At 32.6% G+C, this 14,164-nt stretch overlaps 1 protein-coding gene across 1 annotated transcript in view; it reads left to right on the top strand.

Moving 5' to 3' along the window:
- TDRD3 (tudor domain containing 3) overlaps nt 1-13,056 on the top strand; it is a gene marked incomplete at both ends in the record, with an annotated part of 127,567 nt that extends 114,511 nt beyond the window's left edge. Inside the window, one exon of the mRNA XM_084235239.1 lies at nt 12,940-13,056. Within this exon, the coding sequence (XP_084091365.1) occupies nt 12,940-13,056 (117 nt within the window). The remainder of the gene's footprint in view (nt 1-12,939) is intronic.
- Nucleotides 13,057-14,164: the final 1,108 nt, after the last annotated feature.

Consider the following 14,164-nt stretch of genomic DNA (forward strand, 5'->3'; position numbering starts at 1 on the left):
ACAGTAAAAATATGCAACCTTTTAGGGTGGATGTAAGGAATGTAATAGCTGCTCAGCAAACCATTCAGTCACTCAATGATTGAAATGCCTGGCATCTAAGTTTTTAATTACTGTGATATCATTTCTTTAGTTTTCCTTCAAGGATTTGAAAGGAGCAGCCCTCCTATTGTTCACTTCCTCAAAGTAATGTTTATTGACTCTAGATTGCAGCAATAACTACTGATTGGCCTTTCCAAATCAGGAATTGGGTATCCATCCCATTATTTCTCTTGGAAGGAAACCCAGACTGCTGCTTTGCACTATCTGCTCATCAACTTAATTTCTTTTCCTCTTATATTTTTTATTGAAATCTTCTGTGTAAATGCTAGTAGTACAATGAACTTCTGTCTCAGAACTCTTAAAAATCTAGCCTTACTATAAAAACCCATAGCTCTTTTTAAAGTAAACTAATTTTTCTAGCAAAATAGCTGTATTTTGTTAATAATACTACCTGCAAATTCATAAAAAGATTCATCATTTTCTATCATTTCTTTGTTAAAAATCATTTTTCACTTTTGAAACCCTAAGGTTTGGAGCAACCTTCATAAATTGGTGACTTCATCTTATATCTAACACAAAACTTTGCAGCGCATCTTCTGTCTGTACCTGCTGCTTGGCAGTGACAGGATTCTTGTCAAAACTGGGAGTTTGCATAAATTAATGTTTAACTTTGGACAGGATTTTCTTCCTCATTTCAGCTTTTAAAAGACTATGATGCCCTTATTCATAGATAGTTAAAGTGAAATTTGACCATGTATCATATGGTTTACAGTCTGAGGATTTATAAACTGTTGAGAGTACCATAAACTTCCTAGTCCTATTAATTTCTCATTAAGTTTAGTGGTCCTCAGTTTTACAACTATACAATATAGTCTTTATCACTGATATCTTACTATTCCTCCCTCGTAGGCTAGCACAACTATTTGTTTTTATTTTGATAAACAGCTTACATTGTGTTTGTGGGTGGGTAAAGGAAGAGGCAGGTATTTTAAAATGCGTAAAGGAATGCACTTTAAATGATCTTATGGATGAATTTAGAATTTTTTAAATATTTGATTGTTTTGCCTTAGTACTTTTCAGAAAGATACATACTAAATTTTTTTAAAAACCAAGAAAATCTTTTCACTCTAATACAGAGACTTCATGCCTACCTAACTTGTTCTAGCTTTTTATTGTTCCAGCCATGGCTGAATGGAGAAAGAGAAATAGCCTTATTTTTGAAAAGCAAAAAGAACGTAACGTATTTAATAGAAAGGAATATTTATTATGTTCTCCCTTTGTGTGAGATGATGAGGAAGTGACTCTCCAATGAGTGTGTATATCAGTGCTTCCAGCCTCTGTTGAACATTTTAGATGTTTTAGGTTTGAAATTTCAGGTGACCAAAACATGGTTCCTGATTTTCAATAAACCAGGAAATAGGATATTACAGCAAAATATAATATATTTAAAAATCTTAATTAAATCAGGTGGTATATACTGTAGATTTTCCTTTACCTAAATAGATACAGCTAAGTTTGACTTCCTTATTAATCATAAAGAAAATCTTTGTGATACCTTTTTATTTCTTTAGTCATCTAAATGTCAATTGTTGAATATGTATGCTAAGCTAGAAAAGAATAGCTTAAATAAAAAGCTAGCTCCACATATACTGAACATTTTGAGATCTCAATATGAAGGGGGAAAAATCCATTACTTTACACATACAAAGAGTAATTTGTTTTTAGAGTACAGCAAGATGGTATTTCTATAGTAACTTATTGAGGCAAGATAGGATAAATGGTTGAGAATATAAAATTTGGAATTCCTTCTGTTCAAGACTTGCTTGATTGGTACACACACCAGGCAGTATGTTTATGTCTTGATTGGATTAATTGACTTGCTAACCACTAGAACCCTATGAAATAATTAGTTGTACCATTTTACACAGCAGGAAAAGTATAAATATAGGTTCAGAGTCATTAAGTAACTTATAAAAAAAGTCACTGAGTTAGTAAATTGCCAGAATTGATATTCAGATTCTAGACTCATTGACACCATGACACATGATCCTACACTTTATCTGTAGATGCAAAGAAATGATACTAGCCTAATAAGGATTTTTGTGGGGAGTTAATGAAATTATAGATACAGATAGATATAAATAAATAAATATTTAGCATAGAAGTGTTTGTACTTATATGGGATACACTGGTTTTATAATTTTGGTTTTTTTTAATTTTTTAAGAAAAAGTTAACTAAAACACACACAAAGAAAGCAAAACCAAATTACTCACTACCATCCCTTACACGTTCTTCACCCATTGTCCCACCCTGTACTCCACCCTCTTCTGTTTGTGATGTACTATTTTAATAGTGTCTTTCATCCATTTTGTTCATTCAGTTCTCAAGAATTGAATAATTTTAAATAGTGAAGTGAAAATACTTGTAGCCAGAGGTCTCAAATAATATGACCTATTCTTTAACCTACTATTCTGTTGCTAGGAGTTTAGTCATACCCTGAGTCTCTTTTCACCTTCTGTATTTCACTAGAATGTAGTTTTAAGATTAAAATACATTTAAATCGCCCATCAGGATGTTACTCTTTAAGATAATGGCCTCTAATTTCCAATCTGGGGCAAGAAAAAGCTTGTCATAAAAATTGACTTAATATTGTAAAATTACTTGGAATACACCAGTGGAATTATGTGCTAAAATACCACCTTTTGTTAGTGTGGGGACTTCAGTTTTGGTTAAGTTTAAAACATTTCATTTGAGTTAGGAAAATTATTCTCTTCTAAAATAGAGTGAAATACACTCTGCAATTTGGCCCTATAGATTTTGCTTGGTAACAAAAACCAGTGTAAGCAAACAGTGATTGAACAGCTATTAAAAACATTAATGCAAGATTAGATTGCACTCATAGAATAATAAGTAGGATTTGCTCATCGTGGGAAATAATAGCATTATGTTCTAAGCAGACCATACTTGGAATATTATTCTGAATACTAGTTTATATGGAATAGTAAATACTAAAATGTGTAAAAGTAAAGATGATTAAGGTGATGGGAGATTCTCGAAATAAAGTTTTTGACAAATGATTCCAGAAACTGAGTCTTTTGATTCTAGAAAATAGAAGACTAAGAAAAGGCATAATACTTATTTTTATATCATATTTTAGATTTTTCATGAGGCAAAGGAAACAGACTCAACTAGAAAATGTAGCTAAAAGTTCCAGAAATGTAGATTTGCACATTCTAGTGACGAATATTCAGAGCATTAGTGTTGGCTGCCCAAGGAAGCCTGAACTTCTTTGATGGAGGTGGAACCATCTGTGTATGATGTGATGAATGCATTTTATATAGCAGATGAGATCAGAGCATTGATTTCTGGGATACTTCACATTTCTAAAACTATGGCTTTATTAGCTAACCTATAATTTATAAAGATCTTTAAGCATCTTTTTATATTTCACTAAGAAAAATACTTTTAGTTCATTGTGCAGACATTGTTGGTATGGGTTCTTGGATCTGAATGGGATTAAATGTAAAATGTTTGTTACATTGGACCTCTGTCTGCTTTAAGATTTAAATTTTTAATTCTTTTCCTATCTGTCTTATGTTCCTTAACTTTCACTAAAGGGCGATTCTATTTTTATAATACATATTTTTTCTTACAGATACATAAAGCATGTCAAGACATTTCCCCTACTCACTCCAACCTTTAGTACTTTTTAATGGCAAAGATTTGGACTGTATTTTGTCAGTATACATGGAGTGTTTTTTCTAATTCTGTTTCTTAAACCTAAATTACAAATCACTGTAGCATACTATATGTGTTTCAAGTGGTCAGTTATATAAAATGCATTGGGTTGACTGTTTTAGTGTAAAAAGCAGTCTGGTTTTATGATGTAATTATTATTTCAGAGTGAGAATTAGTTAATTAGTTAATAAGAATTAGTTATATTAGCCTATCAATTTAATACATAAAAATGATACAAATTATCAGAGTGAAAGAAATGATTGACCACTGTGATCATTCTCTCATCTGTCTAAACCATAAAATATTCCAAATCATATTTATTAAATTTGCATTTTTGGGAAAGCAGTTGTTTTCAGAAAGATAATTTATAGACATTGACCTGAAAACCTATCAACAGGCATAGATTGGCATTTTCCATTATTAATCATCATTGCAATGCTTCCACATTTTAAAATTATTTCTAATTAGTTTCTTTTTATGGCATTTGCTAAAATTTTGAGGATATAATCTAAAAGCAAGTTTTTTAAAGAAATTTATCTTAAAATATTCAAGATTTATGTAAATAACCTCTATCACTTTTGAGTAACCATTTTGAGTTATTTGAAATTCATTGCTAATTTTCTCCTTCATGTTCAGTTTGCCCCTTCTCTCTATAATTAAAAGAGATACCTCCTTATAGGAAACAAAAACAATGGTAACAATAGATAAATTTGTAATGTAACATTATTTTTGTTTATAGTTTTTGTGTTTCAGGAGAAATAAAGCAAACAGCAAGAATCTTTCTCTTTACATTGACATTTTTTCCCAGTAAATTTCCCACCATTCCTTATCTGCCCAAAGCAAGTAAGGACATATTCATAGAACAAAGTTCCTTATTTTTAGCAAAATCTGTGAATCTAGGTAGTTTAATTGAAGCAGGCATGAAATTCAGACAGTAGGCAACATGCATGGCTTGTTTGTTCACTCTTTATTGTATTCTCTCTTACAAGTCTATTTGTAAACCTATGGTTTCATCATTGTTTTTTATGTGAGAAAATTGGGATATTGAAAAGTTAAGTAACACACTTAGGAAGTGTGTGGTAGAGTCTAAATTCAGATTCAGATTTTACTTAAGGGACTGAAGTCTTAAACACTAATGCCATGATAACTGTCTCTCTAGGAAATCTTTTAGTAGATTGGCATTTTTTGGAGGAAGAACACGCTCCCTGCCCTGATTTCAGGACAAGCTTTTAGATTCCATTTAACTTTTAGCTAAAACATGCAGTGAGTTTTAGAGAGGTACATATTGTTATAAATCCTATATTCATTCTTGGATTTCATTATAGTATTTGGACAAAGATAATGACCTGTTTTTTTATTTTCAATTGAAGTAACTTTGAATTAGAAATGTATATTATATACATTTCAGCAGTGTATCACTGGAAAGCGATGTGTTATATATTGCATTGAGTTTACCACCTAAGTTTCAATAGTGACCTTTAAGTGATATTTATACTAGTCTTTTGGCTGAACCACTAATTTATTTAAAATTGAGCATAAGCTAACTGTTAGAAAAAGTTAAAACTGTCTGAAGCAAGAAACCTAACCATAGGCTATGTGATACAATGGGAAGAACTTCAAAGCATACACACCAGAGGTCTTATTAAAGTGTGACCACTTATCTATCTTTGGTAAGTTATTCTGAGCCTTAGTTTCATCATTTATGGAATGATGAGATTAAATATTTCAGGGCATCCCTGTAAAGAATAATGAAATAAAATGTAAAATATTAGGCACACAGTGAAATAAATCTTCATTCCCTTTTTCTTTTACAAGTTATAAGTAAACTCAGGTATGTTTTTCAATGGCAGAATATCTGTGCTTTCATCTTTTGGAATTTGAAAAGTGTGACATGTTTATAGGTGTTGTGTGTGTGTGTGTGTGTGTGTGTGTGTATGAAAGTGTGCTATTTCCTGCTAGTTAAAATATGGATTTAACCCTTTGATGTTTAGTTGAATTTTCACAAATGACTGAGCTTCCAAAAAATAGCTTGTTTACTCTGCATTAAAGGGTATAAGATTTTTATGTTAGAGGAAATACAATAATGAATAGTATTATATTTGCTTTCACTGTCATTTTTTCTTCCATGTTAAAGTTTAGTTGTCTTGTTTAGATTGTGTTTTAGTTGGCAAACATAGTAAAATGCTTGAAATAGGTATTCAGATGATTTCTTAATATCATATAGAATAATCAACAATTTCAATTTTTGTGTAACTTTAGAGAATAAACTCCTTTCTAAAAATAGAAAATTATAACCACAGTAAAATGTCTCATGGCTCCTGAAATTCTGCATAATATAGGAATGAAAACAGTATACTATGTCAACCATGCATTTTGGAACAGTAATTTAATTTTAGGTCAGATTTTTTTTTTGTCTTGAATCAGTGTTGGTTTTTTTTTTCCTTTTCTGCTATAAGCTAATTGGTTTAACCAAGAGGGGAGTAAATTGGGGAGGAGTAAGAACAAAGTGGGAGGAAGCACAATGGCCCGTGGTGGTGGAATATGGGTGGTTGGTGGGTTCACTATGGTGGTAATACCTGATGGGAGTACCCCAATATTACCTAAGTTAGAAACCTGAACATGTAGCTACCATATGACACAACAGTTATACCACTGGGTGTGTAAGCCAGAAAAGTAAAGACTTGCACTCACATAAAAACTTGTAAAAAAAAAAAAAAAGCTATTTGGTTTAAATAAAATACTACTGGACATGGTATATATTAAAAGATGATCTTTGAGCTACTCTAAGGAGAAGGGTAGGATAGGGAGACTACAGAACTCCATGATATTTTATTCTTATATGAAATCTTACTTTACCTGTTTCCAAACAAATAAATTACTCTATTATGAAGTTTACTTATTTAAATCATATATAATAACTTAATAATATATTAATGAAGTCTGAGGATTTTTTTTCCCTTTAGGTACGGAAGGTGAGTTTTTATTAGTAAATAAGATACTTAATTTATAGAAATTTAAAGAGTTTAGTTTTCTTTGAGTTTAGAAGGCAAAGGGAAAAGGGTGCTGAACTCAGAGACAGAGGCCATCCTTCTCTCTGTTCGTCAACGAGCTTGAGTTCTTGTATTAATCAAGTCATTACACCCATCTGGTTCCCAATGTATAGCAGCAGTTGACCAAGGTTCAGTTTTTAATTTTGTGCCTTAGGGGTTTACAGAGCTTAAACGGTCTGAAGAAGAGAAAGCCAGGGGATACTGCTCATGTTCACATATAAAAACACCCACTTTAACCTGAACCCATCTATTTTATGTTGGAATTCTATATGCAGTTTCATTTGAAGAAGAGTGCTATATTTATCCATAAATAAATAAATAAATAATAATTTTTACATCTTTAAATCTGTTCCATTAAATTATCTCAGACTGTCTTCCAGTTCATTTTAACTGTGTGTATTGCCTTCATTCTCAGAAACATAGTGAAGTGCAGATAGAACTATGAATCATATGACCTGTGTTCTAGCTCCAATTATGGAACTGATTGTGTGAGCAAATAATAACTTCTTAGTTGAACTATTCTCTATAGAAACTTCCTTTTTTTATAGTCTGTGGCTCCAGGCTACCATGGGCCCAGTTTATTTTGTGCTAGAGCTGTATTTTAAATTGGAATATATTTCTTAAACAAGGATAATTGGTAAACTATGGTTGACTGTTAATCGTAATACATGTGCTATGAGCACAAACAATTTTCATGATCTTCATAGGAAAAAAGAGTTGACCCAGCTTTTACTTTGAAATTTTGGTTACTCTAATGTAATAGGGTGATAGTATAGTCAATCTAAAGTCAATCTAAAATAGATCACTTTGAAATGCCCTAGGTTCTACTTTTGGAATCCATTACATGATTGTTTGTTTGTTTTTTTCATTTCTGAATGGGGCAGAGATATTCTATTTCATTATTGGACTGAAAAGTAAAATCCAAGATAGAAGTTTTGTAATGATGACTAAGAGAGGAAATACTATAAATACCCTGGGAATAAGTAAACGCAACCTAGAGACACTTCAGAAAGCTTAATAATCTTCAAAGTGGTTTTCACACATTAATCTTCATGCCATCCCGTAGATGAAAGAAATTTAATTATTATATTCTATTTACTTATAACTACAGGAAGAATCTGAATGGATTGAGATAGGCCATTTTAATAAGGTAATACAACAAATATTTCATCATGTTAAAGACCTACCATGTTGGCACTCTGTGAGGCATGATATATCCTATTGGCATAGCCTATTTTATACCTTTTTGTTTTTAATAGGCTTTATTTTTAAGAGTAGTTTTAGATTCACATCAGTACTGATTGGAAGGTTCAGAGACTTACTATATATCTTCTCTCCCCCAACACATGCATAGCTTCCCCCTTATTAACATCCTTTAACAGAGTAGCACATTTGTTGTAAGTGATAAACCTACATTGTCACATCTTTATCAGCCAGAGTCTATAGTTTGCATCATGGTCCCCTTTTATATGTTCTATGATTTTGGGCAAATGTATTACACGTATCCACCATAATACTATTATACACAATAGTTTCACTGCCCTTAAAATAGCCTATATTGGGGCCTCCCTGATGGCGCAAGGGGTTAAGACACAACCTATGAAGCTGTCCACAGCCAATGCATTACGGGTTTGATCTCCTGCCAGAGAGGTGACCCACATGGCGTAGCAGACCTCTCCTGTCTCCTCCACTGCTCCCCTCAGCAGTGTGTTTCAGTCAGTCTGCCTGTTCTGTTCCCCACTCTGTCTCTGGTGAATCCTCTCAACCCCTGCACCTCTGGCCCATACCCCAGTTCTTGTGTGCATAAATAAATAAATCTTTAAAAAAATAGCTTGTATTCTGTTTATTCATCCTTTTGTCTCTCTCTGACCCTTGGCAACCATTGATCTTTTTACTGTCTCCATAGTTTCGCAGATTTGTTTTTAATATGGTTGTTTGCTTGGGTTTTATATTAAAATTAGCTTATATTTCTGAAAACTGACTATACAAGCTAACCAGTCAGATGAAATGACTTAGAAATACATAGACTAAGTAGTTCATATGTCAGCCACTGAAGGAGACATATACTCATTTGTATTTCATTGTTCAAATTATCCTAAACTTGCAGAATTATTGAGGCTATGTGATATGAATTTAAGATACTATCTTATGTTTTTGTGACAGTTATCTAAATAGATTCTGTCCAGAAGGAACTGATTAGAAGTTTTGTTAAATTATATACCAGAATTGCTATTAAATGACAGGTGACAATAAGTTTTTCTAAGTTTTGTTTTATAAAGGGAATTGCCATCTCTACTCCCTAGTCCTACCAAACAAATAATCTCTCATTGTCTCTTCACAAAATTATGACCTTGGTAATGTGCTGAAGGGACTGCAGCATTTTAATTCAGATAAGACAATTCAGAAGGTTAATATGAACATTTAACTGAAACAGAGGAAAATGTTGTATTGTTAGCAAATGGAGACCTGCCTCCCCCCCCCCCCCCCATACAATGAAGTTCTATGGAGAACTGAATCAGCATTTAGGCCTCAGAAGCAGAGGCAGAAGAAGAAATACCAATAAAAAGGGACAGGTTGCCAGACTTGAGCTTCCTGAATTTCAGAATTATTTTTCAGGGTGCCCTGGAACTTGCAACCTCTAAGTTTCCTCTTCCTTCATTTGCCTAGCCTAGGATTTCACAACCCTAGCACTGTTGGCATTTGAACTGGATCATTATTTGTATGGGCTTCCCCGTGCAGTGTAGGAGGTGTAGCAGTGTCCTTGCCCTCTACCCTTAAATGTAATAACAATTCCTTGCCACACAGTTTATACCCCCTAAGTTTATAATAACCATAAATGTCTCCAAACCCGCCAGATCTCAGTAACACCCCTCAGTTGTGGCCAGTCCAAATGTCCCTAGACATTGCCTAATGCCCCCTGAGGGGCAGAGTCACTACAGTTGAGAACCACTGACCTAGCACCTTACTTAGAGTATGGGTTTGCATACTAAGTGCACTTCACCATGCTATTTATGGAAGTGAGAACCTGACTCTATTTAAGTGTGTGTCATAATTCCTACTGAGGTATGTTCCAAGTTCCAAGTAACTGATTTACAATGAGTTTTTGTGGAATAGCTTTTCATAGTCAAGGGAATATGTGTGTGTGTGTGTTCTCACTTCAGGTGCAGTATGCACTAGTGAGACTGAAAATGACATTCAGGGAGGATGTTGTGATCTGTCAAATGTGTTTTATAGACAAAGTTGTGAATTTCCTTTTTGCATTGGTGCTGTGACCTTTTTTTTTTTTTTTAAATATCATTCATACTTGGTGTCACAATGACTATTGCAATTTGTATTTTTTCGTTAAAAAAGGTCAATAAACTAGTAAATATTGGCATGAAAAGAGAGTGCATTTTGAATATTATTACTTTTAAATCATCTTGTTAGCATGACTGAGGTAAGCAGAAAATCTGAGTCCCAATAAAATGGTTCTAAATCTCAGAAACTTGGACAGTTCCAGTTTATGAAAGTAACCACAAATCTTTTAGAGACTCTTGCCTGAGAGAGAAACAAAATGGCCCTGGTCTGAACTCACTCTAATGAGCTCTGTACTTGGGAAAATCACATGCCCTTTCTGGTTTAGAGATTCCTCATCTGTCAAAATCTAAAGAGATAGATGGCTTTCCAGGACCATTTCAGCTCAAACAGTGTCAGATTTTTTTGATTATGTTCATTAACTGAAATTTAATTTTTTTGAGTTTTAAATGTTACATAGTAGTGAACCTAAAGGAAAAAGATAGAAGAAGAACAAAGTATAAATTTCATTCAAAGATGACTCCAGACTATCTGCTCTGTTAAATTAAAATATGTGTTACATAAAATGGAAAAAGGTATTTAGAGCTAAAAATTACTAGCTATTAGACTACAGGAAGTAGTTTTGGTGGGAAACCAGGTTTGCTCTCAACCACTGTTAGAGGAATTTTTAAAAGTTAAAAAAGCAAGATTATGTTTTTGACAATAACTGAAAACAAAGCTATCAGAATCAACTTTAATTTTTTTGTTTCCACTTTGTTCAAAAAGATTGTGATAACATCAAATAATGTGAAAAGGATTTTAGAGTTGGTCATCTCTATAAAACCATTTAATTGGCTCTAGGTAGTATAGACTGTGACTATTTTAAACACAGTAGAGACAGCTTTTTAAATAGCAATGTCCTATTATATAAATCTAGCTCACCCAGTAAAAGTAGCATCCTACCTTTATCAGTGTATTTTATTGACAAAATACAAATTTTTAGATGTCTTCTGGCAGTTCTGTAGCTCATCGTGAAGAAAAAGAACATTCTATTCTAATTCTTAAAATAATTACTTCATCTACTATAGTACCAAATATTTGTTTATCTTATGCAGTTAATATGCAAAGATTCAAATGTGTTACAGGTCATAAACTTAAATAACTCCCTTTCAAATTTAGCTGTAATATTTGATAATCTTCATTCAGAACAGTGACCAGAATAATAAAAAAATTCTCATTTCCTGATCACATTTTCCAGTTTTCTTCCTGCATTTTAATTGCTTTACTAAATTATAGACATTATAGCTGATCCTCCTAATCACTTGAGATTGTTAACAAAAGATACATAGGGAAAGGAGAGCTTTTTGAAAGCTTTTCTCTAAAATGTAGTTGTTGAGTTATGCCAGATACATTGTCAAATATATTTGAATATAATATGAATTTCTCCATCCTATTATTTCAGTGATGATGGTCCTCTAAAGATTATCATTAATTTTTGGCTATTGGTTTATTTATTTCTTTTAGATGTAGACCAAGAGTTGTGGTTGTAAGCATCAATATTTAAATCAAAACCCAGGTTGCCTTAGAAATACTAGGACAAAGTCCCAAAACTTTCCTGGGCTTCATTGTCCTTTGTATAAAATGGAAAGAATGATAAGAATAACATGGATGAATTCTAATAATGAGAATTACGTTCATGCCAAATATTAAATATAATTTCTAAATAGGATTTGATCAAATTACCTTAACAGGTCTCTGCTTCAATCAGGTAAAATTGTGTAGTTGGATCTGTGAATTTAGAGAATAGAACTCAAGTCTTTTATGTAATTGCCTGTGTTATTTACAGGGTTAAAGGTAGCAGTCTTTTGGGAAAGAAGATTCAAAAATAAAAGGATGAGGAAGAAGTAGGATAAATTTCCAAGATTATGCAAATTATTGTACTCTGATAATTCAGTTGGAATTTTAACTCAACTTTTGAAATAGATGCTGTCTGTGTCATAAATAAAACTGAAAGCCAATTCCCCCCATCCCCCGTATTTAAAAGGGAACATTAATTTAAAAACACTAAAATAACAGGGTGGCAGCACTCAGTAAGAAACCAGTGTGGCTTTTGGCTACATTTCTGTTGCTTTTAAGTCCTTTCAAATATTATAATTAACTATACTCTTTCGGCTGTCTAATCTGCTTATCCTAATTTACCCATGCTATCCCTTGACCTGATAGATCTGCCCTTTCAGTAAGAAAGAAAAGGAGAAGAAAATAGTTTGTGTTTTACGATGGTGATTGCTATGTCTTGCATGAAGCTTTCTTTTTATGTAAATTGTATTCCCCTCCTCATTCCAATTCATTATTTTTTCCTGTCTCTAGATGTAAGGTTCTTAACGATGTTGGAGATTTCATCAGATGAGGACAGACAGCTGGTGAACACTCTCTGGCTCTTCAAACCCTTTTTCATATCTGACGAAAATCCTTTTCCATGATAAATACTTAGAAATAACTAGAAGCCTAAATATTCAAGAAAAATTTTATTATAATGCTTGCATTTATGTTTTTACCACATTGGTTCATTTGGTGAGATATTTATGCTATTATGTGGAAATAGCTTCCTTTTCTAGAATTTAAATTGGATTCTGTTACCACTATAAATTTCATTCTTCCATTACCAAGGACCTTTTTTTTCCCCCTCTTTTCCCTTGCCTCCCTCTATTATAAAAGTTGACAGATGTGAATACCAGGGCAGCTTAAGAGGGCATATCAAAATGGGGACCATAAAGTATATTTAACTTAGGAAACTTGGCGCTATTTTGAACATGTTAAATCACTACTCTTTGCAAATAGGAGGAAGAAGGCACCTACGACCAAACTCTTGAGTTCCGTAGAGGAGGTGATGGCCAGCCAAGACGATCCATTCGCCCAACCCAGCAGTTTTATCAACCTCCCCGGGCTCGAAACTAACATGAAAAGGTAAAGTTAACATTGTAAGGTGGTTTTCATATAATAAAAGATGCTATTCCTGTTGAATATGTAAGTCTAACTCTTAATATTTTATAATAATATAATGGGAAAAAAGATGTTTTAAAACTTGCAACTATAAATTAGGTAAGGTTATACCATAGTTACATATTACTTTCCCACTAAAACTTTCCCCACAGATGCTATCTCTAATTTAATCTTGTTCTCTATGCCTGCACTCTATTATTGAAGGTGATGACAATTTTCAACATGACTATTAAATTTGAAAGGAGGAAGAAAATAAAAGGAAGCAAAGAACTGAGTAAAATGGATAATTGAGTTTATTTTTTATTGTTTAATTAATTTTGATCCTTTTTAAGAAAGAGGAACTTATTCAACTTATCTTTGGGAATTGGATGAAGACAACATGACTTACTCAGATTTAATTTTTGGACCCAATGCTATCAATCTAGAAACTTTTATCTTAGAGTTTCACAGAATTGCTATCTGAAAATCATCTTCAATAGGAAGGAAAAGAAATAAAACCAAAAAGTCATGAAACTAAACTAAGACATCTTATTTTGATGAACAAAGACTATATTTCTTAGTATGTTTTTAGAAGGAAATAGCTCTGATGTCACTATAGCTAATTCATATCAAATAGTACAAAACAAACTGTTCCTAATCAATTTAAACTTTATAATCTTAATGGTTTTCTGTGTTCCTTGAGTTAAAGCTTCTATCATCCCAGACGGTTGCTTTAGATTGTACTGTCTGCCATTGAAATTTTGGATTTTGGACCTAAAAAAATTAATTTTGGCATGAGGTAGAGGGTGCAGTCCCATGATGGTATCATTAAAAATCCTCTCACCACAAAATTTATAGTAATACATGAATAAGTAAGACACCTGTAAAAATAAGTAAAAAGTATGTTACTTATTTTTATTTTAATGCAAACATATTGAGTAGGATTATGAAGTTGAATTCCATATCTCTTTTATATATTTTCTTTGAATGAGAGGTTTAGCAATGACAAGAATTATATTTTTTTTTCTTGTCACACAACTGAATGTTATTTTCTTCTTGAAAAAAAAAACTGTCTTTTTTCCCC

This window comes from Talpa europaea, assembly GCF_964194135.1.
Source record: "Talpa europaea genome assembly, chromosome: 6".
NCBI lineage: Eukaryota > Metazoa > Chordata > Mammalia > Eulipotyphla > Talpidae > Talpa > Talpa europaea.